The 25,805-nt window shown below is 38.0% G+C and overlaps 4 protein-coding genes across 6 annotated transcripts in view; all 4 read left to right on the top strand.

Annotated features, from left to right (window-relative positions):
- Positions 1-217: 217 nt before the first annotated feature.
- Positions 218-1,597, top strand: gpx1a (glutathione peroxidase 1a). Its single transcript, XM_008408719.2, has 2 exons — positions 218-525; positions 883-1,597. The coding sequence occupies exons 1-2, from the start codon at positions 301-303 to the stop codon at positions 1,231-1,233; spliced, it is 576 nt and encodes a 191-aa protein (XP_008406941.2). The 5' UTR covers positions 218-300; the 3' UTR covers positions 1,234-1,597.
- A 1,252-nt stretch (positions 1,598-2,849) lies between these two features.
- brk1 (BRICK1 subunit of SCAR/WAVE actin nucleating complex) lies at positions 2,850-4,415 on the top strand. The gene is made up of 3 exons (XM_008408718.2): positions 2,850-3,069; positions 3,767-3,849; positions 3,932-4,415. The coding sequence occupies exons 1-3, from the start codon at positions 2,952-2,954 to the stop codon at positions 3,956-3,958; spliced, it is 228 nt and encodes a 75-aa protein (XP_008406940.1). The 5' UTR covers positions 2,850-2,951; the 3' UTR covers positions 3,959-4,415.
- A 1,500-nt stretch (positions 4,416-5,915) lies between these two features.
- Positions 5,916-14,609, top strand: rbm5 (RNA binding motif protein 5). Of its 2 annotated transcripts, none has more exons than XM_008408717.2 (25): positions 5,916-6,063; positions 6,311-6,358; positions 7,426-7,600; positions 7,678-7,836; positions 7,946-8,015; positions 8,419-8,492; positions 9,195-9,278; positions 9,442-9,502; positions 9,868-9,933; positions 10,023-10,183; positions 10,283-10,380; positions 10,480-10,567; positions 10,656-10,724; positions 10,874-10,940; positions 11,338-11,432; positions 11,514-11,667; positions 12,396-12,490; positions 12,579-12,758; positions 12,868-13,008; positions 13,091-13,177; positions 13,267-13,458; positions 13,545-13,619; positions 13,707-13,807; positions 13,903-14,032; positions 14,126-14,609. In XM_008408717.2, the coding sequence occupies exons 2-25, from the start codon at positions 6,342-6,344 to the stop codon at positions 14,249-14,251; spliced, it is 2,565 nt and encodes an 854-aa protein (XP_008406939.1). In that variant the 5' UTR covers positions 5,916-6,063; positions 6,311-6,341; the 3' UTR covers positions 14,252-14,609. The 2 variants fall into 2 exon arrangements, with proteins under 2 accessions (XP_008406939.1, XP_017160460.1); XM_017304971.1 differs by having other exon boundaries at positions 7,681-7,836.
- A 2,207-nt stretch (positions 14,610-16,816) lies between these two features.
- Positions 16,817-25,805, top strand: part of slc38a3b (solute carrier family 38 member 3b) — a 28,980-nt gene continuing 19,991 nt past the window's right edge. For both annotated transcript variants that reach the window (XM_017305017.1, XM_008408714.2), the window contains exon 1: positions 16,817-17,044. The gene's annotated coding sequence lies outside the window, so the exon portion shown is untranslated. The remainder of the gene's footprint in view (positions 17,045-25,805) is intronic.

Genomic DNA, 25,805 nt, shown 5'->3' on the forward strand with positions numbered 1-25,805 from the left:
GATTCAAAGTCATAATTATGAGATTCAAAGTCATAATTATGACTTTCAAAGTCATTATGACTATGAATCTCATAATTATGACTTTAAAAGTCGAAATTATGACTTCCTGTTGGTCTTTTATTTTTTTCTTTCATGGCGGAAATGGGCTTCCATATATTTGATTCAAGGTCCCCAGTGGAACAACGTCTTCACGTAGTAGCCCCGCCTCTTTTAAAGCGCGGGGTGGAGTCGATTAAGACGTGTTGACAGGAGACAGGAAAGTTCACTACACCCCTATCCAACTTTTACGAAGTCGCAAAAATGGCTGGGAATATTAAGAGGTTCTACGACCTGACAGCAAAGCTGTTGTCCGGCGAATCCTTCAGTTTCTCCTCACTGAAGGGGAAAGTTGTTCTCATTGAGAATGTCGCGTCCCTCTGAGGAACAACAGTCAGGGACTACACGCAGATGAACGAGCTTCACTCTCGCTTCTCCGCCGAGGGACTCGTTATCCTGGGTGTGCCCTGCAATCAGTTTGGACATCAGGTAAGGGTTCCGTTTTTGTAAATTAATTTCAATATTCATTTAAAAACCCTGCATTCAAAAAGTTTTTTTTTAAGCCAGTCAAGTGCACAAAAAGAATCCATCCATTATTATACCCTCTGTTTTCTATGTCTTATCAGAAGGTCTTACCCACTATAAGTTGAATTTTTCAGATCAGTGTATCCTATAATTAAAATGGCTTCCACAAGCTTCCAAAATTCACCTAATTACATTATGAGGCAACCTATTTATTGAATTGCTTTTATTACTCTTACTTTTTAATGCACACAGAACCGCTACTCAGTTTTCCCTATTGCATTTCAATGCATCTATAATTATGTTGATGTTTATGCATAACAGGAGAACTCAAGGAACGATGAAATCCTGAGATCCCTGAAGCACGTCCGTCCAGGGAATGGCTTTGAACCAAACTTTCAGCTCCTTGAAAAGGTGGATGTGAATGGCAGTGACGCCCACCCCCTGTTTGTCTATCTGAAGGAGAAACTTCCAGTCCCCAGCGATAATGCTGTGTCTCTCATGAACGACCCAAAGTTCATCATCTGGAGCCCTGTGTGCAGGAGTGACATCTCCTGGAACTTTGAGAAGTTCCTGATTGGTGCCGACGGTGAGCCACACAAGCGCTACAGCAGAAATTTTCTCACCAGTGATCTCGAGGGCGACATTAAAGAGTTGCTGAAGAGGATTAAGTAAAATGGGCTACGACACTCGACGGCTGGGTTGTTGAAAATATTGGCTGTGACCTCTGCCTCTTAGAAAGTCTTATCAGCAGACACACTTATTTGGGGAATCTTATCTAGCTTTCCCAGCTAACAGCTTAACCAAAACATATTTCAAAGATTGTGATATTTTCAGTGGTATACTCTTGGTTCTTGAACCCATTTACTTAATGAAGAGGCTCCTGGAAACCATTTTGTGTAGGAAGTTTCTGATGCAGATGTAAATGTCTGACTTTACCACAGTCTATACTACAATGTCTATTTGGGGAAAAGAGAAAATGTGCATGTTTCATGTGAGCATTTTTTTTAATTATTATTTGAATAAAATACAATTTAAACAAAAAGACTGAATGCATTTTATATATAACTGTAGATAATTTATGTGCACAAAAAAGTGATGTGTAAATTATTTACACCCTAGATAGAGCCGTAAATTGAGTTCTGACATTAATTTATTTGAAAATCGCATTAAAAACAAGTTGTGCAAAGGGCTGAAGAGCAACCGGAAGAAAACCAAGAGACATTTATCAACAAAGCAAAAACTATATAGTAAAATAAGAATAAATGCAGTTGAAATACACCAAAAAAAAAAAAAAAAAAGCGCAAGAAGTTCCTGCGTTGGATTCTGATCTGCCTTCTGCACAGAGTACAAATTGTGTAATTGAATTTAGGGTGAAGCTTTATGTCCTAATTTCAGAAGGGCTACTGCCCTTCTCTCAGTTCTGACTTATTCTTCTGGACAAAATTATAGAAATTCTTATGACTTTCTTATGAATCTATTAACTCATAAATTAGGTGCTTCCTGTACAACAGTAAACAAATTCAAGGACTGTTTCACAAAAGCAGAATTTATGAATTCAGGTTCCAATAAATGTAGGAATAAATTTAATCGTCATACACAAATGCTATACCGTTCTACAAAGGCCCAACTAGATCCATTACTCACAAATGCGTAAGCCAACATTTCATATCTAGTATCAAAATGAGCACAGAGATGTCAGTGACTATAGTTACATATTAAATTATAAGGATTACCTTGAAATGACATGGAGTTCCTATCTAGAGTTACAGTATTTTCATGTTGATCAGCAATGAAGAACACTGAGGAAGTTATTTAAATAGCTTTATAAATAGGTGACTTTCTGATAACCCAGGTCACAAAGCTGAAATAATCTCAAAACTAGTTTGTTGAATGTAACCATTTCTGGCATATTTAATAAGGTCAAAAATGTATGAAGTGTTTCCAATATCTGGCTGAATGTTGAATTTGAGTAATGGTATGTTCATGTGTTTTACACTTGATCCTTTTCTGGATGTGCCTAATAAAGTGGCAGGCACGTTATAAACAACAACAGACGGTATGTGGTTATAGTCATACTATAGAAAATCCTTGCTCTGAGGTTTTTGTTCAAATGAAAATGCGTAAATTAAGAAGGCCAGCGTCGGCCATAAAATGTCCAAATTTAAATGAGTAAGGTCATTTGTTCCTTACTTCCTTTAGTGAAAACTAATAAAATACGAGATAAGCGTGATGAATTCTGACTTAATCCCCTGTTTGGGTTCGGTGAAACATTCCCCATTGATTTAAACTCTTCTCGCTGTTGTGTGCCGACATTAGTAGTAAGGGACAGCCGTCTGATCGATGCTTCCTGCTTGAAGGCTCCGCGGAGCTGCTGCATCTCATCATCCAACATGGCTGGCCAGGAAGATCCCGTACAGAGAGAGATTCATCAAGATTGGGCAAATCGAGAGTACATAGAAGTGATTACTAGCAGCATTAAGAAAATTGCTGACTTCCTCAACTCGTTTGGTAAGATTTCAGCTAACGAAGTCTTGAATGTGAACATCCTAGAGTATAAAATTTGATTGAAAAGATCAGGTTGGCTAGTTGAGCTAGCTATGTAGCTTCTGCTAGCAATCATGTTGATGCTGGCCACTCCCAGCTAGCTGTTAGCTTCCAGCTTCCTGTTTTCTTTGGACATTTTAAAGCAAATTTGGTAGATAAAATACTATCTACATAAGGTTAAGAAGAAATTTAATTTAAAAATTACGCAGGTAGGGTAGCGTAACAGCGCAATGTTTTCTAAACAGGTTCTACAGGTTTAGTCGGCCGTGTTTACTGAGCGAACAGCTGATGGCTGGAGCTGTACAAATTACAATAACAGGTCGTTTTAGTCTAGAAATCGTGTTACGTGCACAACTTATTCCAGATAAATATATTATGAAGACTAAACAACTTAAGTCTAGATGTCCTGTCCTGCATTTTGCATTGGGCTTAGTGATGTTTGGATATAGTAAGGACACTTGATGACAAATAGAGGAGTTTAATCCACCCTTTAATCATCTTTGTGGGAACATGAACACCTCTAAACATGCAGGACAGCAGCTCTTGGGGATTATGCTTTGTAAATGAACAGGATTGTGATAACATTAAAATTGACAGACAGATGTCTGCATCTTAAGCATAATAATAACCCTAACGTCGTATTTCATTAAAACCCTTACAGATATGTCTTGTCGGTCTCGTCTGGCCACCCTCAACGAAAAGCTAACAGCGTTGGAGAGAAGGATTGAATACATAGAGGCAAGAGTAAGTATAGGAATCAGATGGACTTTATGCTTGGCTGACTCCAAGTGATCTAACCATTAAACTAAACTGTTTCTTGATACAGGTGACCAAAGGAGAGACCCTGACCTAGATCTCATCATGGGAATTCCTAACATCTTCAAACTACTTCCCCACCCTCCACCCTGAAGCGTTTTGGACTAAATGTGCTGGACTCCACCATCCTTATTGGGGGATCATGTGGACCATTTTTTATATTGCTGAAAGTTTGTGTTGTTTTTATCTCATGACACATTTGTATACAATATATGAGTCTGTTTGACACAAACATCATTATTTGTTTAAAAAATTAAGGTCAATTAAGTATTGGTTTCAACAGATCTTGGGGCTTAGTGATGTTTTTCGCTGTAAGCATTATGTGTACAGTGTCATTACCCAAATCAGAAATGAATGGGGGAAAAAAAAGGGGAACATTCTTGTGTGCCAAGTTGAACAAGTAATTGTGTAGTCACCTTAATTGAAAACCTGCCTGTACATTAACTGTTTAGTGTTGATGAAACTTTAAAGACTGTAATAAATTATGAACAGTTGTTATGTTTCATCTCTGTTTAGCCATATACAGCTTAAACATAAATATGTGAAATTCATCAAGGAGACTTTTGGAGAACTCAAATGGATAAAACAGTCCGAAGTGGGCATCATCTACAACTCTTAAAAGATGCACAGTTGAACAAAGCATTCAGTTATATTCGACAAATGATTTGCAGCATTAACCATTTATATGACTAGTGCTCTAATGCTACAGCACAGTACAGATAGCTACCACATACAGAGTTTAGATCCATTAATAAGTGCATTCAACTTGAACTTCACAGGATGGTTGCTGATTCTGAAGTCAGCATTTATTAGTCGCTTTCCTGTTTAGCACACAGCTAAGCTGTGGACTATCTTTGATACACTAGTTTGAAAATTCTAAATACATACAATGGTGAAAGTTTTTTGTTTTATACTTTACACATATTTAAGAAAACACTTTGTGTGAAAACTGTATTCATTTATTTGGGAAAAAAACCCTCCTATTATTAAAAACATGATATCTTTATTCCAGACACATAAGAAGGTGGTGAAACAAACATTCAATTTGTGAATAACAAATTAATCAAATACTTTTTCTTATCTGGTATTACAATACATTGACTATCTTGACAATTTCACTTTATAACAGGTCAGTACTGAACAGTACTAATCTACAGCAATGGGGATTTTAGGAAATAGATTTATTCCACACAAACATCAGATTCTGTACAAGAACCTTGTGCTTGGGAAATCTTTTATTTTGTTAGTGAAAACTAAAAAAAAGGTCTAAATTTAACACTTCTTGTCTTGGACTACCATATGTCCACCTGGCGGTGTGAATGTGTGAAACATCAGTTGTGTACATCATTCCAGATGTCTTTGTTCACTACCTTACTTGTCTCTATGAAGGTTTATTCTGTTGGGCTTACTGTGTATTACTTAATGTGTAAATTATGTAATTGAACTTTTTTTAAAAAGTAGTATCATCTAGAGGTAAAAGTAGAGAAAATGATTCACTAATGAAAATAAAACACAGTTTAAGCCTTTCATTCAGTTGATGGGTCTAACTGGTTTGGTTAGACCACATTCCATAGAATATATATATATATATATATATATATATATATATATATATGCGGCAGTAACATTCTTAATAAAGGTACCCATGAACATTGTAAAATTCGGTGGCTATAAAAGGTCACAAACATTCTTCTGTAAATATTGCATAATAGTAAGGCTCTCGCAAAATGGCGCCGTGTTCACGTATACTTTTCCCGCAGTTTTGACTTGCAGGCAAAATCCAAAGCGCAACCCACTGGAACAAAGTCGCTTGACTCGGAATGAAACATGTAAATCCGGTTTTAATGCTCTCTAAAATCGTGTATTGAATTAAATCCCGACTTAATGTAAGTCACAAAATTATGGCAGTTTTAAAACTGATATTCTGATTATAATGACTGCCTGCGAGACTGTGCCAGGGAATAATAAACCCCTCTATTGTACATGCTGCCCCAGTGCATCTTGGGATAAAGAAGGTTCCATCGTCGTCTGTGTCGTCAGCAGCCTTTCGACGTGAAATGAGTTTTGTTTCTTGTAATTTTTTGAATGTTTCTGCGATTAAGTAATTATTAAAAGAGCGTCGTTGTAAAGAAATATACGTCGGTGAGTTGTTTTGATGCGAGGGTCGAAAATAGAGCAATTTTCTGTACTGGGTGGCGTCGTTGTTTTTTGTCCTTTTCCAACAAATATTCGGGCTCCATGTTGTGTTTTTCCATGGTTTCCCTGCGTTCATTTGACTTGGAAACAAATGCGTTTGTGAATGAATGTGTTTTAAATTAAATAAATATCTATCCAGGTTGTGGGAAGGGAACAATGAGTAAACTTCAGATTCTTTCTTTCTTTCCTCTAGATTTTGCAGGAGTGAAGAGTCCGTTGAGAAAATGGGTGCTGATAAGAGGTAAGTCTAAACAGAATGCGCTTCTTCTGTTAACGTGGTATTAAAACATAAGATGGGATTCAGTGTTTGTATTCTAGAGAACGACCGTTCACGATAAGCTCAATTGTAAAATGTTGTCGAGGTTACATCAATAGTAAAGCGGAAAAAGGTACGTCCTTGTTCTTGCAGCGAAGGGCGTCAATTCTAACATTATTACTTAGTAAGGAAATTATTTTTGATATGCTAGGTCAGCCAAGATATATTTCGTCTCATTATCTGAAATGGATTTATTTTTTTTAAATCTCCTTCAGCAAGGAGATTGGCCTCTTTAATGTCGAGGCCAAGTTTGAAAATAATTGTTAAATGTTAAAGTGCATGCAAATATTGGTCAGAAATTAAAAGATGTGCACTATTATTATTCTTAAAACCTGTGTTACTGATGTTGTAGGGATTAATTGTTTTCCACCAATCACCAGCCACCACCAAAATCGAGTTGAATGTAAAAAATGCCGGAAGTACCAGATGCCATAGAACACCCATATATTGAGCTACTTTGTTAGGTGTAAACTCAGTATTTACATCCAGTCAGATAATGCAAGAGTCTTTATGCACCCTATGCAAAAAGGTTAAATGTGGTTGCATAACCCTGCAAAGACGAGCCTGCTGCTCCTGGTCTTTGATAAATCACAGGTCAAGCTGACAATATCCACACAAAAATTACGTTTATCAAAGAAGAGGAAATGAGTGTGGTCGACATATAGCTATACACACAATGTGTGTTAAACATGTTTTAGTCTAAAGTGCAAGCATGTTAAAGAACTGTTTTGGGTTAAGGGGGAAATAGTTTGCTCTAAGCAGTGACAGTGACTGTGCTTACATTGTTTTGAATGATTGTTGTTCCCCATAAGCCTGAGCCAAGCTCTCGATAAAAGCAGTTCCTTCCTGGGGCCTGTCGGTAAACTGCAGCTGGGGCGGTTCAGGTTTTCTGAAGTCAGAGCGAGGGTTTTGTGTCGGTGGAAACATAAAAGAACATAAACTTATAGTCACGTAGATTGTTTGTAATGATGTTTTTCTCCGCTGTCTTACAGGATCAGTCGGACTGAGCGTAGTGGTCGATACGGTTCAGAGCAGTCCCGTGATGATCCAGACTGGCGAGACCGACGGGACAGAGACCAAGAGCGTGATCACAACTCTAGGCGCTGGAGTGAGGAGAGGCGTGATCGTTATGATGGAGACCGCAGAGGAGCACGAGACAGCCCTGAGGTATGAGCTCAAATATCTGCACATTTGTGTACTTATTTTTGGTTGCTGATATTAAACTTTAATGCTTTGTTTTGAAGCAGAGAGAGAGGAAACGGCGGAACAGTGATAGATCAGAAGATGGTTATCACTCAGACGGTGACTATCAAGAGCAGGATTACAGACGAGAACCGGGAGATGACAGGAAGAGTAAAACCATCATGCTTGGGGGGTTGTCTTCTCACACTACTGAGGAGGATGTAAGTGATTTTGAATATCAGTTTTCCATATTTAGTTTGAGAAAATTATTTTTTATTAAGATACAGTGAATCCTAATGTAAATTGTACTTTTTTTTTTGTATAATTTAGATTCGTTTTGCCATTGACCAACTGGAGGGACCCCAGCCCATAGATGTCAGACTGATGAAAAAGAGAACAGGTGAGAACCAGAGGAACCCCGGACCCTTAACTCCCCACCCCCAGGCTTTGACCATAGGGCCAATCTGCTTCCATTCAGACCCATTTTCCCATAGCACATAGGAGAGAGTTGTGTGAAACAAACAGATGTAAAACTTTAATGCAAGTCTTACTGTTTCAGTACTTTGTGGATCGGTTCAAGGTAAGTAAGTACGGCATTACTAGTTATTGAAGTCAGTTGACTGACCCACTCTAAGAGTGTGGTATTCAGCAGGATTTCTTGCTATGGTAAAACTCCTAAGGAGTGGCCTTTTGTGTACCAAACTTGGCCTGGGTCGTGAAGCAGTTTGTGGAAGACTTTGAATAATATGCCCATGGACTCTTAACTAACACACCTCCCGTCTATATTTGAATGCTGTCTCTAGGTATAAGCCGTGGTTTCGCCTTCGTGGACTTTTATCACTTGCAAGATGCTACCAGATGGATGGAGACCAATCAGGTTGCTTCACAATCGCCAAGTCTAGTTTTAATCTTGGGGATCTGGAGAATTGACTCTAAAGGCAACCAGAATGTGTTGAATATGAAGTGTGGAAACTGTAGGAAAATAACTCATAGAATGAATACCACACATCAAAACAGTTTGACTTAAATATAACCAGAGATGTCTATTTGTTTTTGATCTGAAACCTTCTTACATTAACAAAGTGTTTAGTTTTACTATTAGCATTGATACTAAACAGCAGACACATTTTGTGTGCTCTGTATTTAAGATTATGAGCACACCTTTTTGTTTTTTGTCCTTCAAATTTCGGTGTCCATTTGATGACTTAAGTGTTATCTTTTTTTACGCCCTAGTCCTCAGTAGATGGGAATTTTAAATGTTTTCATTTTTTTATGGAAAAGCTCATGTTTTTTTTTTTTTTTTTTTTTCCTTTTTCTGTCTTTTTTTTAAGCTGTCAGCTGTGTCTATTAGGATCACATTATACATTCTGCTCCAGCCTAGTCTGGGCACGCGGGTCCCAAACACCTAAAGAAACTTCTTTACATCATGCTCACTTATACATCATGTGCCTGTCTTTAACTCAAAGGCTGTCTGTTGGGGGTCCCTCTCCCCATTCTCTCCCTTCCAACACTGCTTGCCCCAATTGATTAGATATTAGTCCACCATGAACTCTTGAGTGATTTTTGTTTCCTCTTTCAGAAACTTCTGGTCATCCAAGGCAAAGTTGTGGACATGCACTACAGTCACCCTAGGAACAAGTATGAAGACTGGCTCTGCAACACTGTAAGTAAACCCCTGATTTTTACCATTGTTCAGTCCAATCCAAAGCTTAAGTTGTGTCTCAGGTTGGTTTAGCATCAAAGTAGACCTCTTTTTGTCTGCGGCAGCTCTGTTCTGGGCTTTAGTAGCTGTTATTAATAAAAATGATTTGAACGGTTACTTGCAGTGTGGCCTGTACAATTTCCGGAGGCGATTGAAGTGCTTCAGGTGTGGAGCAGCTAAAGCTGGTAAGTAGTTGAATCAGCAAGAGGCCAACCACTGCAGACATCCGCACAGCCTGGGCTCAGAGTGTTTAGGTTTAGCACAACATTTGTTACAGTAACTGTACAATCTTAAAAAGTATTTTCACTTTTAAATTGGGTTTAGACACTGAACCATGGTAAGCAAGAAGGGAAGTCCAATGTTTCCAAGTAATCCCTGAAGTATTAGTATTAGCTCCCTTCAATTTTTGACCCTCATGGTGTAATTTATACTTTTTGAGGCTGAAAACATCAGGTTTTTAGCACTTACTTTTTTATTTTTTGTATGTTATTTTAAATCATCATTAAAGGTTATGTTAATGTTGTTTTTATTTCTGTGATTCTCCTAACAGATGGTGAAGCAGGCAATGCTGCTGGGCTCCCTGAACTTCAGCCCACTGGTGATTTCTATGGAGACAGTAAGAGCTCTTGTTCTTCCAGATCCAAAAGCTAAAACGATTATCCACGATTGGCTTTTCTTAAAGTGAATCCTTGTCGTCTTTTACAGCAATCATCTTGAGAAACATTGCTCCTCTGACCACGGTGGACGCCATTTTGACAGCGCTGGCGCCATACGCCAATTTGTCAGCCAATAACATTCGCCTTATTAAGGACAAGCAAACGGGCCAGAACAGAGGCTTTGCTTTTGTTCAGCTGTCCTCCCCTCTGGTAAAACAACCTTGGATACATATCAAATTATTTATCAACACAAATCACAACCCAGTGGTCTAAAAGTACCATTTTAAATTTGATATCAACTTTTTGCAGGAAGCTTCCCAGCTGCTAACCATCTTACAAGGTTTGCAACCTCCACTGAAACTGGATGGGAAAACAATCGGGGTGGATTATGCTAAGAGTGCTAGAAAGTGAGTCATCTCTGTAAAGCATTAAAAGGCATTTAGTTGTATTTATTGAACCACCACTTTTGTTGAGCATAAAGTAATTTAATCTTTTGTCTCAACTAGGGACCTCTTATTGCCTGATGGGAATCGTGTCAGTGCTTTTTCTGTGGCCAGCACAGCCATTGCAGCAGCACAGTGGTCATCAGCTCAGGTTGGCCCATTTTTCTCAGAGTGCCTTGTTTTTATTTTTTCTGCAGCTGTTGGGATCACACATTAATGATCTATTTTCCACCTTCCAGCCACAGCAGAGCTCAGACGGGATGTCAGAGTATGCCTGCCTGCAGGAAGGTTACGCTCCTCTGTCACAGGTTAGTTCAACAAAGTGCATTCAGTGCCAAATGTTTGGAGTAAAAATACACTTATAAATGTAGAAAAGAGTTTATTTGTAGGCTTCTAAGACTAGTGGGAAGGTCATATTTTAAGTTGTACATTAACATTTGCTTTGGATGTTTTACAGGACTACCAGACATATTATCATCAAGGAACAGCAGCCAGTACTTGTCAGGGAAATGGAATCCTAGGAGGTAAATTGCCTTTTTTTCACATTAGATCATATAAATGTGTAATGTTTTAACTTTTGTCTTAATTGTAATATTCCACTTTTTCACCATTGAATCCGTTACTTTATGTAGGACAGGACTATTTAACTAAACTCTTCAAAAGCTGCTGTCCTGCATACTTTAAATATGTTGTTTTAATTCAGCTGATTCAAATGGATGAATGTTCTCGGCATGTTATGAAGTTTTGCAGAGGTGTGGAAGTAAACATTTGTTTCAGCTGTGGTGGAACAGGGACACATTTAAAACTTGCAGGACAACTTCTTGTGTACACATACCACAGCAACACTCTACTGCTCTACTTCACTTTAAAGCTTTAGCGACTCAGAATGCTGTAATGATTGGATTTTCTTTGTGGTTTTAGCTGCTCCGGGTGTAAAGCTGGTTCCTGCTGCCGTTGTGATATCACAGAGTCCACAAGTCTACCAACCACATATCATTGCGCCACCTGCTGTACAGGTATTACCATCGGTTGTAATGATTTACATGAAGTTGAAAAACAATATCAACCTCTAATAAAAACATCTAAACTAATTCCAGGCGTTGCCTCTTGCCCAGCAACTGGATGCAAAACCTCAGCCAGGACTTGCAGCTGTTGAATCTGTAGCTCTGCCTGCTTTGGCTGTAGCTGCTGCCCAGGTTAATGGAGCCAGTGCAATACCAGCTGCTGGACCGGCGGCGGAGTCTGCCAGTGGTACGGACAAATGTGTTGCTTTAATATACTTTTTTTTTTTTTTTTTGTAATGGATACAATCTGACTGTTTGATTTTACTTTTTAAAACTGCAATTTCAGGAAAAATTGAGCTACTTTAAATAGGTTTTGGTAGGTTTCAATTGATCTAGCTTTTTCTAGCAGATGGAGGCACGATTAGAGTTAAATGGATGACCTGCCAATGCAAACTTAACCTGATTCTGACTTTATTCTTTGAAGTATTGATAAAACAGGATAGTCAGCTATTTATAATATTTGTTTATAGCCGTCCTACTTTGAATATTCATGATAGGAACCGAGATGATGTCACACTGTGTGATAAAGCAGCTGATGGAAAACAGGGTTTTACTATCATGAAACACAAAACAAATGTTTCACATCTTATCAATTAGTTCCGGTAGCGACCCAGTCTTATCTGTCTGAGCCCCATTTAACAACAGAAATGTTTTAAGGTGTTGTAGAAAACATAGCTTCCTATGAGTACCTTCTCTGACTTATTGCCTCAGTGATACTGAAGATACTAAGTCCACTATTCACCAGTGTACTTGGTGAACTTTTTCTGATGACTCTTTTAACTTCTAGGACTTTTTGTTAGTGTCTTATACAGCAGTAATAACCTAAATATCCTAAATCGGTACTATCATAACTTTTTAATGTGCCTACCAGGATTCTGTTAACAAGTATTAACTTGATGTTTCCATAATCAACAGGTTCTCTTCCTGATACATCTACCTATCAATATGATGAGTCCTCTGGCTATTATTACGACCCTCAGACTGGCCTCTACTACGACCCAAATTCACAAGTAAGTAACACAAAGTCCTTAATATCACCCAGTTTGGTTGGAGAGATCGTAATGTTTTGATTCTGTACATCACTGCTTTATGTTGCAGTATTATTACAACACTCAGACTCAGCAGTACCTGTACTGGGATAGTGAGAAACAGGCATATGTACCGGCCTCTGGCAACATAAACACTGGGCAGAATGATAAAACAGCAAATGGCTCAGCGGGAGGCAACAAGGAGCCTAAAGAAAAAAAAGAGAAACCAAAGAGCAAGACTGCACAGCAGGTATTTTTGTAAATCCCACCTTAAGGCACTTTATCTGTTCTGTTTAGCTTTATCTGTTTTATCACTGTTTTTTTTTTTTTTTTTTAACTTTGATTTTTCAATATTTCAGATTGCTAAATACATGGAACGGTGGGCTAAAAGTCTCAATAAGCAGAAAGAAAACTTCAAAAGTAGCTTTCAGCCCATCAGTCAAGAAGAGAGGAAGGAGGCAGCAGCAGCTGATGCTGGATACACATTGTTTGAGAAGAAGGTATTTCATAAGATTCAACAAGTTAACATCCTAGTGGGTAATATTTGACAAATTTAGATAAACGTGTTGAATGACTCTTCAGCAGGCAGGTCTAGACAGACTCATGCAAGAGGTTGCGAGGTGCGCTGAAGAGGAAGCACTTCCTATAAGCTCTGCCAGTTCTTCTAAGGTATTTCCTCTTTCTGGAGTTTCATTAGGTGTGGCGTCCGAGTTATTATCTGGTTTTTATAGGACATTCTCTCTGTGTGTGTGGGTTAGTGTGGCCTGGTGGCAGCCTACAGTGGAGACAGTGACCCTGAGGAAGGAGTCGCAGGAGGAGAATCCGATGGCGGTGACCTGAGTCTGGACAAACTGACAGACTGGAAGAAGATGGCCTGTCTGCTGTGTAGGAGACAGTTCCCCAACAAAGAGGGTTTAGTGAGACACCAGCAGCTCTCTGACCTTCACAAGGTACCACCCTAACTTACTGACTTCTGACTGATTTGTTTCAAATTTCAACAGTCCAACTAAAAAAAAGAATTTCTGTTTTCTCTTAGAAAAACCTTGAAGTTCTTCGCAGATCTAAAATGAGTGAAGCAGAGCTGGAAGAGTTGGAAAGGAAAGAAACAGAGGTTTGAGCATACACTCATATACTTGGTTATATTCATCTTACTTTGACCTTTTTTTAAAATTTGAAATATATATTTTTTTGGCATCAGCAAAAATACAGGGACAGAGCAGCTGAGAGAAGAGAAAAATACGGCATTCCAGAACCACCAGTGCCTAAAAAGAAGAAATTCAACCAGCCAGCACCAGTTGTGTAAGAGCATTGTGTATTTTAAGACACAAATTGTACTTTTTTTTTCTTCTGTTTTACTATACAAATGTAATATTTGTTTTTTTTTACCTGTGCAGAAACTATGAGCAGCCCACTAAAGATGGCCTTACCAGTGATAATATTGGGAACAAGATGCTGCAGGCGATGGGCTGGAAGGAGGGGAAAGGTCTTGGTCGCAACCAGCAGGGCATCACCGCTCCGATCGAGGTATACGCCGTAAACCTGGAGATGACGGGCTCCGTCTGGCTGAGCAGCATTAATTACTGTAAACGTGCTAATGCCTGTCCTTTTCCTCTGCAGGCACAGTTGAGAACTAAAGGAGCTGGACTTGGCACCAAGGGAACCAACTACACCCTGTCTGCTTCAGATACATACAAAGACGCAGTCCGGAAAGCAATGTTTGCCCGCTTCACAGAATTGGAATGAGTCGTTTTCTAACTTGATCGCGTTGGTGTGATCTGTGAAATATCAGCTAAACTATCGCAGAGGAGAAAACGGACTCCTGTTGAATAAATCCACTCTGTATGACACTCTGTATAAATAATGGTTTACTTTCTGTCACAAAATGGACCACCAGAGATTTGTTAAAGTTACCTGAGGTTGTAAAGGATCTAATTTATAAATTGTACATATGCATAATGAGTCTTCTTTGTTGTTTTACATTGCAGTTTTTTTTTTTTTAATTTGATTTAAGTTTGTCTTTGCATGACTGTACAGTTTATACGAGATCTTGTCAAATGTAAAGAAAATAAAAGATGAGATTAAAGTTGGGATCATTACATAAGACTGAGTCTTGTTGTAATGACAGGTCAGCTGAAAGTTGGTGCAAAGTTAAATTTCAGTAATTCAATTCAGACAGTGAACCTAATATGCATGTTAAGATTCATTACTACTGATAATTTAAGACTTATTTTAATGTAGATTATAGGTGATAAACTCAAGTTCTGTTCATCAAATTAGAGTAAGACCCATGGAAAGGGATTTTCAACACAACTCGTATTGTGGCTGACGTTGAATGGGAGACTGCTTTGACATTTATTCAGCGGATACTCTGAGTCGCTCTTCACAAATGAGCTAAGATGCTATGTTATTGCTGAAGAAACAGTACCTGCAGTGATCTATAAGCATTACAAAAGTTACGTGGAAGAAAAATGTTTGGATGAAAAAATGCTAAGTTTTACTTTTCATTTGGAGATCAAGGGTCCAGATTCTTGAGGAATTAAATGTAAGATGTGCACTTCATGCCCTGACTTTAGATAATATATGGATTATTGTCAAGGATGAGAGCAGATCCATCAGTTCAGATGTGCTGAAATATCGAAACTAAGTAGGGTTCCTCAACATATCAGTTATGTGATCAAACACATAATCTGCTCTGTATTTGTAAATTACATTCCAAATGAAATACATTAAAATTTAAGATTATAATCTGACAAGCAAAAAAAAAAAAAGGTACTGTAATAAACTAGTGTGTTGTCCTTTCCCCTTATTTGTAAAGTCTGTCCAAATGCTGTGCTCTGAAGGAGGAAAAGGAAAACCTGTGGACATGCTCTCTCTGAACCGATTCCTTTTGCTATCTGTCCAGTTCATTCAGTTCATACCAGCTCAAACAAGCTTAAAGAATGGGAAGAACAAATATAGGTTCAGCACTTCACACATTTCACAGAACATCCAACAATTTTATGCTTAGCACGGATTGACATGTAAGTTTTAGAGAAAGACCTTTTTTTAAAAAATAAAAAGACAAAAAGAAGCAGATTAAAGGGAAAAGTCAAGACGTGTCACATGTTTCCGACTCTACAAACGAAGCAGGACGAGTGACTGGAAGTCAGAGGTGATAAGATAACATTTGTGAGGAATGTGTGATTTGTATATTTCAGCCTGTTTAAGGAGAACAACTACAGAAACTGTTTTGTTTCAGAGGACCAAGAGTTCAGTCCAGTCATTTAGCATGGAAATAACCCTGATGAGTTTTTGTGTGTTTATTTAAAATTTGTAAATTTGGAATGGTTAAATATTTTTCATGGTTTTAATTGTTTCAGTTGTGAGCATGAGAAAAAGAAACATTTGGAAGCGGTACCCACAGAGATTTACATAAATTCAGATGAATTTATGGAAGATTCTTTTGTGAGTTGTTTTCTGATTTTGCTTTATTTTATGAAATTCTGTTTAATCCAAATGTTTGTATACTTTACATCTGAATCTTTAAATAATTATAGCATATTATATGCATTTTTAATGACTTTATTGGTATATATTTTTGATAGTCCGATACAAATATTTGACAACTCTTAAATTATTGTAGCATTCTACGTTTGGCCTTCCATACAAAATTGACCCCTAGAGGCCGCTAAAAGCAAAGTTTGTTTTAGACAGGTGACTTCAGATTCTATTCTGTTTTGAGAATATCAGTGATTTCATTTTGATTCCTGGAGGCAAAATAAATAAATAAATAAATAAAATTGCAATGTTGTGTTTTATTGTGTAGTTGCCAAACATGAAATTTGTTCCCAATTTTCTCGCCAGTCCTGTTTTCCTGAATCGGTAAATAATTTGACAGAATTACCCATCAGTTGTTCAGCAATGACTTTGCCGAGGAAAAACCCGTCAACATTGAGAAAACTGCAAAAAATAATGCCAGATCACTCACTGGCAGCACAGAACTGGCAACTTTTTCATACTGTTTCTTAGTGCGCTTTATGCGCCCTGTCACCCGAACAGAAATGGGTTCTGCTTTAGGCATGGTAGTAAAGGTGCAAAAGTGTGAGTTGCTCAATGCGCACTGCAGAGCCACTGTTATCTTGGTTCATTTATGCTACAGAATGCTATCAGCAGCCACAGGTTCCCTTCCTTCCAAAAGTGTTGAAACCTTATACCTCCCAGCGGATTCACAGGCGCAGTGGGTGGGATGGAGAGAGGGCGGGGGTGAGCTGGGTGCGGGGTGCGGGGTGCGCACACAGGAGGCGGACCTACGTTGCGACCCCCACAGCTCTGGCTGAGGATGATTTTACGATGCCGACCATTTCCCCAAGCACATTTTGTCGCCACAGCGTAGCAGAGACACGGTCAGTCAAGTAAAAAAAGAAACGCACGTAACCAGGCAGATATCAAACACAGAAAAAACGGAGAGGTTCCCAGGAAAGGAAACAGCGCTGCCCCATTGTAATATCTCCGAACATCAGTGGAATTGGGCTGAAATCTCCAGGACAAGTGCGTTTGGTAAGAGTCGACAAATCTTATTTTTAAGTTTCTTATAAAGGGGAACATTACTAAACTCTGTGGTATTATAACGAACTGGTTTTATTTTATATTTAAGGATTGTTATGAGTTTTTTTTTTTTTTTTTAACACACAGATATCTGTCAGTCATAAGTGGAAGAGGAAGAGTAAAATTAATAGAAATATATGTGAAAACTCAAATGTGTTATTGTTGGATGGCGAAGTGGCTGCACCAACTTGTAGTTTAATGTCGGAGGTGATAAAAAAAAAGGACATAAATTGCTCCCTCTTCTTAGGGAGCGCTAACCTCAGGACATGTCAGGAGGACCATGTGGCGCTTTAAGTGACAAACTGGTGGTGTCCATCTTTTGTTCGTGAAGCGTGTTATTCTCCCTGAGCCTTGTGGAGTTTAGTTTACCTTTTCAAACTGCTTAATCTACGTTGCAAAAGTGACATGCCGTGACACACAAACCCGCATTTGCAGCGTGGTAACCTAAATATCCTAGTTTGGGAATTGCTGGACCAGATTTCTGCAGCGCTCTTAAACTTAGTGTCGTGACGTCACTGCCTCACTTCTACGTGAGACATTTTCCAGCTCCGCACCTTTTTGCTTAACCACTTTGTTCCCTTAACTATCGAAGATAATGGGCAATATTGCCGCTAATGGGTGAGGGATGTTCTCCTTTTTTTTCCCCATACACGAGCAAAACAAACACCATTACCAACCAGCAGAGGCCATTTAAAGCTCCTCTTCTTTGTTATTGTAGGCTAAACATAGCCATGTGGAGGAAGAGGGAGAAAGGGAGAGGGCGCCCTGTGTGGGAAGTAGCCTACATAGTGCGCATTTTCACTCATTCCTCTCTGATGTGTTTTTATTGTGTGCCTGGTGATAATGGGAATGAGAGGCTGTTACTCTACAGACATGGTTCTCAAACTGTGGGGGCAAGTCCAGTTCGTGCTATTTTAGCTTTTCCTGTAATGGTTTTGAAACGACGTTTTGACACAAATATTGGCGTTGTAAACATGAACAAAGTAACTATGACATATGCTGCAATGCAAAAGTATTTGCACCCCTTGAACTTTGATGCATTTCTTCACGTTCACATTATGATCAGGGCAATTCTGTAAGATTCTGTTAAGGCTCAGTAGAGTATATGGTTGTTAAGTCTCAGGAAAACAAATGAAGGTGCTGCACCTTTAGTTACTTTGAGTCCACCATCACCAATAGTGGTGATGACCCTATGCTGCAGTCAGACAAACTCCAGCAGCTGCTGCTGGGTCATCACTAGTTTAATGACATGCAAACTACCGGTGATGGAGCCTGGTGCTGCTTCAGATTTCCCAGTCAGAACATTCAGGTTCTTAGCAACAGCACATGTCTCTAAATGTGTACAGCTGGTAGAGAAGTACACCACTAAATACTCACAGCTGTAGTTGGAGCAAAAAATGACAAATAAATCCATACCACACTTTTCAGTTTTTGAAATTTACAACACTTTCAAAATAACATTTAATTTATCTTCCACCTCACAGTTATGTGCTAGCTTGTGTTGGTCTGCCAGCAGGTTAAACTGTGGTTATCTAACCAACAACACGATTTGCCCGATAGCATTTTTAAATGTTAATGTAGAAAGGATGTAAGGGTGTTAAAAAGTCTAATTTTTAAGAGTTTATCTGACTTGATAGCCTTTAGAGAGAATAAAGAAGATATCCACATCCTTGGTGGACCTTCAGCTGGTTGCCTTCTCATGTACCTAATTCAAGCTCGGTCATATTTTTTATCGCGGTCAAACACAAACCATTTTTTCTTATTCACTGAACTTTATTAAAATTAATTGAGACATTTTCTTTTAAGCTTGAAACAGCAGGTGTTTTCACCTTGTGAATAACAATAGCGAATCTCAGAGAATCTTATTGTCACTGTTTATTACATTCTAGCTTAAATTTATTTTACTCTTGCGATTGAGTGTCATTTCAGGGTGCGTCCCTTTTCTACAAGATGACTTGTTTCATATTCAAAAATCGTTTCAGTGTTGCTGCTAGTTTGGTTGTTTGACAGCCTTGGAACGCGGGACCGACTGTTGCAATAACGTGCACGACAGGAAATGAGGTCGGTAACCCCCACCTGCTCCAATGTGGGCCATGACTTGACATCACAGCAAAACTGACGCGGGTAAAACAACCTTATTTGAATACCAAACACATTGCAAAAGATGCTTCAATGCCGTTGGGGATGGAGAAAGAAGGTTTTTTAGTGGTGGGTTGGCCAGAGTTCGAAAAGAACAGATAAACCAATGTGCTGGGCAGTGACCTCGACTCATACAGCGGTCAAAATGGCAGGAAGTGGACAGGTGCACAGTGTGCGGACGTCAATGTTTTATCCAGGCTGGACGCAGCCAGCTGCTCTGCAGTCCCATCGAGGAGATGTGTGGATTTCTGTATCTGAGTCAGCCAAAGTGTTAAGTGTCAGCCACTCCAGGGTTTATTATTATCTTTGTCATGGGGTTCATAATCGGTGAGAGCTGAACGCGACTGTACCGTGTGCTGTTTTAGGTTTGTTTTGGAGTCCTTGAAAGTCATTTTGTAAACACTTTATTATACATAGACTGGTTGTTCTACGCAGTATTGATTTGAGCTTGTTCCTTCTGACTTTGGAAGCTTTCAGTGCTGAAATAGATATTTTTATTCCATATAATATGTTCCAAAACAAGTTAAATCCTCTTCTGACCTGTGACATTGTTGTTTTATGTCTCTTTCAAAGCTACGTTTAGTAGCAGGTACATATTTCTTAATTGAAAAAAAGCACAGGGTAAAGTACGTCAGCGGTGACGGTCAAATATTTGACTAAAACATGACGACCACAGCTTAGAAATCATGTTCCAATAGGTATTTGAGTCACAGCCTCATTCTATGATGACATGTGAATCACAAACACCCACCGAAGGCCAAACATGTGCATGTTTTCAGACAAACATGCAGGCATGTTTGTCCACCACATAACTGCCCTTATTTTTGTTTGTACTGTCTGTACACGTTATTAATATTTCCCTCAGGACTCAGGAAGCAAATTGGATCTGATGTCAGATCGGCGAATCAGACCGATTAAGGCTACATTCTAGCATCAAGCTGTCTCACTGGAAATATTGCGTCCGATAATAGTTGCCAGACTGTTTCAGATTTTGGGTGCACGGATTTATGCCAGACTAAATATTTGGCTGAGGTCTGACAGAGATGTGATCAAGAGTGACGACAGTGATGTGCTGACCCGCTTAAGGCTTTTAGCAGCTGCATTTGGGCCACTTTTAATTGTGATTCTAAGGTTTATTTATTCCAAGTTTTTTTTTTCCTGATCTTTTGGAGAAAAGGGTAGAAGAGTAGCAGATGGACACACTCAGCTCTTAAAGAATGATGCATTTATTCAGCCTTTTTCTGGATTTAATTTACGCTATGAGAATGGAGAGAAGAAACTATCAGCACAAACAAGAGGCAGAAAGAGTAGTTTCATAAGATGACCATCAATACATTTCTTGTTTCGTCTGATAACATTTGAACTCTATGCAGGTGCAATAGGTCATTGAACAAGCTGCATTTTTTGAAAGCCGTTTATTGTCCTGCAATTGATATATTGTGAAATATCAGTGCAAGCAAAGGGTAGTGATAGAGCGCTTAACTTTAAACCAAAGTTAAGCTATATGTGCCGAATTTGAGAGCAAACCCTCATCAAACCTGTGTGCTCCAAGCTTCCTGGAGAGTAATTACTGAGTATCTCCTGCTGCTCTTTTATGCTTTTTCCAGGAGAAAAAAATGTCCTGCCACATTTCAAAAACACTCACAGTTAATTTGAGGTAATTGAGCCTTTATGTAACAGACATGGGTTTTATTTTTAGTAAACATGTATGAGGCCAAAAGACAGTTACAAAACAAGAGTATTGTTTGCATAAATGAATCAGTGTCAGGTGTTACCAAAAATCTCTCTGATGCATGAATTATTTACCACTTCACTTCATGAGTTCTATTGTAAAGTTAAAAAAATAATATGAAGAGATTTTTCATATTTGTTTCTCAAGACTTAATATTTATTTAGTACTAATGCTGATAACTTGTGCGCGACAGGCTGCACGGCTGTGCAAAAAAGACGAAGTTGCTTTTTAAAAACCACCTTTTCTTGCCTGGATACAGACCAAAGCTTTCACCATGGGTAAAATGTAAATGTAAATTTTACATTGTAAACAATGTAAAATTTATTTTTATATTGAATGTTTCAAACATTCTATTTAATAAAATGACAGATTCATATTTAATTCAATCGTATTTAAAGTTATTACCGATACTATTTTTTTTTTCTGAATTTCTGAAGAAACTTTGATATTTATTCACAGTGGAGTTTGAGATTGGACTTAAAATTAAATAGTGTTTATTCAGACGATAATAAAAAATAGTACATGAAAATGTAATACACACATCTCACACATCCCCACTCATGGAATAAACATTGGAAAAGATAGCTTGGAAATTAAAAGTGATCGTGTGGCCAGTTTTGGAGCAAATATGACTCTAATTGAAGTCATAAAAGTGATCATATTTTGCTGATGCCACCTGCGGGATAAAAATATTTTGTAAGGGCAGTCTGAAGGGATTTGGTGGAAACCAGGTTTTTAGGTGGAAGGTCAAATCTGGTCTTCATTTAAACCACTCATTAACTGTATATATCCTGTGTAACAATTCTAACTTCCTTTGAATAGTTTATGCATTAAAAGTGCTAGCTAACTTGGACCAGTACAACCCTTATAAATTGCTATTGTTTAAGTCAGTATGCATCATCATTACATTTAAAGCTCTTAAAGTTTGCGACCTCTAAATCCTTTGCCAACACGAACGTTATCGGAAGCTTGGGAAACATATCGAACCAGTTTTGCTTCCTGTCTGGAGGTCAGTTGGGATGACATCATTTTAACTTTTCGCTGATCAGGTTTGTCTGATTATCTGACTGACTGATAAGGAGTGAGATGCTCAAAGAAGAGAGTCATTTTCATGATAGTCTGTGTCATGAGCCATTGTCATTAAAGCAGACATCAACTGTTTCCACACATCTTTAGCTCATATCGCATTTGAAAAGGGGTACAGCTCACAGTATTGATCATGGAGGAAAAATCCAGAGTCGCATCCACAACAAAAATCCAAATAATACATTGTAATCCAGTTGTAACCATAACCTCTGCTGTGATTTTTCAGAGTTGTGTTAGGTACTGTAGTCGAGCCCAAAGTTAACTATAGCAGATTTAAAGTTAAAGTAACCTTTAAAATCTCAAATGTTTTTGAGCTGAGCAGCCAGAGTTCCAGTATGAATATGATTGAGAATCTTTGGAGGGTAAAAAGGCCTTCAAACCCAAAGATTTTAAACTCATCACCAGAACTGAATCATCAAAATACCTGTGGAAACATGCAAAAAAGATTGTGAGCAATTGGAAGGACTATTTTATTCTTCGGTGCCAATAAAGATTTTTTAACATTCTTTATGAATAAAACAGATTTTTTTTTTCAAATTAGAGACTCCTTTAAATTACTTTGCTGTCTTTTGAGAGATGTCTTCCTCATTTCTAGTCATAAATAATCCTCTTGAAATAAAAAAAGTAAAGACTTCATAAATCTTCTGCCGTGTTCAACAATATGTTGTATATTTAACTTTTGCTTTAGGTTAAAAATGGCACAAATGCGTAGACATTTTTTTCATTTAGCGATTTAGAATAACGACTTAGAATTACCTTCTATTATGATAGTTTAATTGTGATATTAATAAACTATAAGGTGGTTTTATTTTATATGGTTTTATATAAATGACAAATCTCTGTTTTTGATTCATTTGCATTTTTTGTTGGAAATACTTTTCATCAACATGCATGGATGTTACACATTGATCATTTCTTTCTGTCTGGATTCAAACCTGCACCTTGTTTCCCATTAAAAACAGTGGCATGAATTCCCATGGTTGTGGTCAATGAAAAGTGCTGCCGCTGATAACGCAGGACACGAGGATGTGCTGGTTTGTTTGCGTCAGGCACGTGTTGTAGGATGAGCCAGTGCTGCCAGGTGCACTTGCTTGAACCTTGTTTATCTCAGGCCCACGTGCCGATGCGCCACAAACTGCCGCCGTACTCATCGCTGCCTGCTTTTAAAACGACACAAGATTAAGTGGGGACTAGTTAACAGGAATGCTCCTCTGGGAGACTTAATGATAGGGACCCACACTTTGATTAACTGCTGTTCACCCTTCTTCTTGTTCAAACCATTCAAATGTCACGCAGATCCAGTAGCTCTAAATGTGACCTCTAACCTTCATGTCATGACTAGTTGCTCAAGAGAACCGAGTCGAGCTCCAGGAACATTTCAGGTCGTCTTTCTGGCAGTCAGGGAAATATCATACTGTACTTCTCTCAGTGAGGGGGGCAGTATTTGTTCTCATAATTTATGCTTAATACCTTTAAGCTATTAAAACATATTTCTATTGTGCCAAAAAATTATTTGTAAATTTAACATTAACTGAGTGCATTCTCAGATTCACCTTTTTATTGATTTAGCAGTTTTGAATTGTGCTATTTTCACTCAGCATTCAAAACAGTTTGTGGGAATTTGCATTCAAATTTTTGTGGAAATGGCTTGTCTATCAAGGTACACTAAATGATTTAGATGCAGACAATGGACCAGATTTAACTATGTAGGTCTCTATCTAACCAACTTTTATTAAGAAATATTATTCACAGATAACTGCATGGTAAAAAAACAAAAAGACAAAGCCATCAAACTTTTTTGAAAACAAAAAATGTACTTTAAACATAGTTAATAACATTTAAGTAAAAAGAAAAATAAACTAAAAAAAGAACAATTTTCATTTCATTTTTGCATTATTGCATATCATTTCACTCCAATGATAAAGTCCAGGTTTTAGTATTTCATTTATTTTGAAAGATCAAAATATCATTTATGCCAAAAATGAGTTCCTGACATGCATCAAACATGCAACGTGTTACAGATGAAAAGAACCAACATCAACATAGTTCTGTATTTACTGTAAATTCACTGATCCTTTATTCATGAACTGAAAACAGTGGTTATTACCTCTCTATGGATATGTGTGACAACACTGTTTGTGTTATTTCTATAATTTCTTTGGTCCACTGTAAACAGAGTTTGTACCTCGGAGTGCTACATGAGTGAAAGCTCATCTTATCTCTGAAAATGTGAATTTTGGTTTACTAAGAAGTTAACCCTGATTCGGTTTGCTTACTGTGAAAAAGCAAACAGAGTAATCCAGCAATTCAAAGTAAACTAAACTGAGAGGAGGAAGTGATGTATGATTTACAGATATAGGTTATCTGAAAATTGTCAGAACCTTTAAAAACAGTTCACAGAGTGCGCTCGGTTTTTATGTGTAAGTCATAGTTGCCATTTGGAAAAGAAACAAAACAAAAATAAAATTTGCCAGTTAAAGTCTGAATTCAGAGTGGCGAAATTAATGGTTGCGTATCTATAGTTTGCAGTTGGCCAATATAGACGATTCGTTTTCACTTCATTGGTATCTCTTTATACCAATAGGACACATATTAATGTAAAGTATCTATTTGTCTATAAATAAATACATTATTATTATTGACTTGAAAGTAGTAATGAGCACCACAAGTCTGAAAAAAGAGATTTGATGTTTGTTTTGGTACTACAATTAACAATTCAAGGTGATGACAGTTTGTTTATCTCAATTGTACCCATTAAAACACATAAATAACACGTTCGCAAATACATACTGTTCAGCCCAACTGGTGTTTCTAGTTTAACGAGATATAAACAAAGAAGTGCTAATGAATAGTAAATTTAAATATATTTTGGACGCTGAACTTGGGGATGCCCATCAATCTCTGTCAAACCCAGTTTTCTGTGATGAATTCAGTGTGACCTAGATTTGAATTGAATCAAACATTTCCACGTATACCTCTGTGTAAATAATCAGTATCAGTGTACAGAGCTGAAACAGGATGCAGTGATGCTAGTTTTAAAGCTTTGATAAGGGAAAGGTTAACTTGAGCAAACCAAATGACTCATTCAGGAGCCAGAATCTTTCTTCCAATAATGTTTTTATTTTTATTTTTATTAAGGATAAAAAATATTCCCTAAGTCATGCGGTGTTACTTTATTTATTTTCTACCTCGGGTTTCTACTGCAGCTGCAGTTGAATGGTGTCTACCTGGTTTGATTGTATTGTTTGAATAACACTCAGAGGGATTTTATGGGGTATTTTTACAGCATTACACAACCTTGTCTTTTTGTAAAAGACAAGGTTGGGTAGATTTTTACTACACGGAACTGTGAAATTCTGAAAACTCAGACAGACTTTAACCTTTGACTGTGTGGCGATAAATTCGGCTTGTTTGCTTTACTCCTAACCGAGTAAAGCAATATTTCTTCATGTCTGGGTGACATCACAGCTTGTGAGCTCTTTTCAGCTCTAAGACGTATTCATATGTGTACGTATTGCAATATGTTCCAACAGTGATGTGAGGAAGGATAGAACACTGTTGGGTCACCATGTCAAAAGTAAATGTGTGCTGTTTGTCTGCAGTGCAAAGATCAAATGTGATCGGGCACCGATGTCCCGATTCACATAGAAAAACAGCTAAAGTGTCACAGTGAACCCTAACTGAATCAGGTCCAAGTGTGATGGAGACACTCCTGGAACGTTCTCTACTATGTCTGCGTGGAAACAAGTGCCAACA

This window comes from Poecilia reticulata, linkage group LG5 (assembly GCF_000633615.1).
Source record: "Poecilia reticulata strain Guanapo linkage group LG5, Guppy_female_1.0+MT, whole genome shotgun sequence".
Taxonomy (NCBI): Eukaryota; Metazoa; Chordata; class Actinopteri; order Cyprinodontiformes; family Poeciliidae; genus Poecilia; species Poecilia reticulata.

Coding starts and splice junctions, on each gene's coding strand:
- rbm5 (XM_008408717.2), top strand. Junction 9,279..9,441: donor AAGACTGGCTCTGCAACACT/GTAAGTAAACCC, acceptor GGTTACTTGCAG/TGTGGCCTGTACAATTTCCG. Junction 10,381..10,479: donor TATGCTAAGAGTGCTAGAAA/GTGAGTCATCTC, acceptor TGTCTCAACTAG/GGACCTCTTATTGCCTGATG.
- brk1 (XM_008408718.2), top strand. CDS start 2,952: ATGGCTGGCCAGGAAGATCCCGTACAGAGAGAGATTCATCAAGATTGG. Junction 3,070..3,766: donor TGACTTCCTCAACTCGTTTG/GTAAGATTTCAG, acceptor AAACCCTTACAG/ATATGTCTTGTCGGTCTCGT. Junction 3,850..3,931: donor TTGAATACATAGAGGCAAGA/GTAAGTATAGGA, acceptor TTCTTGATACAG/GTGACCAAAGGAGAGACCCT.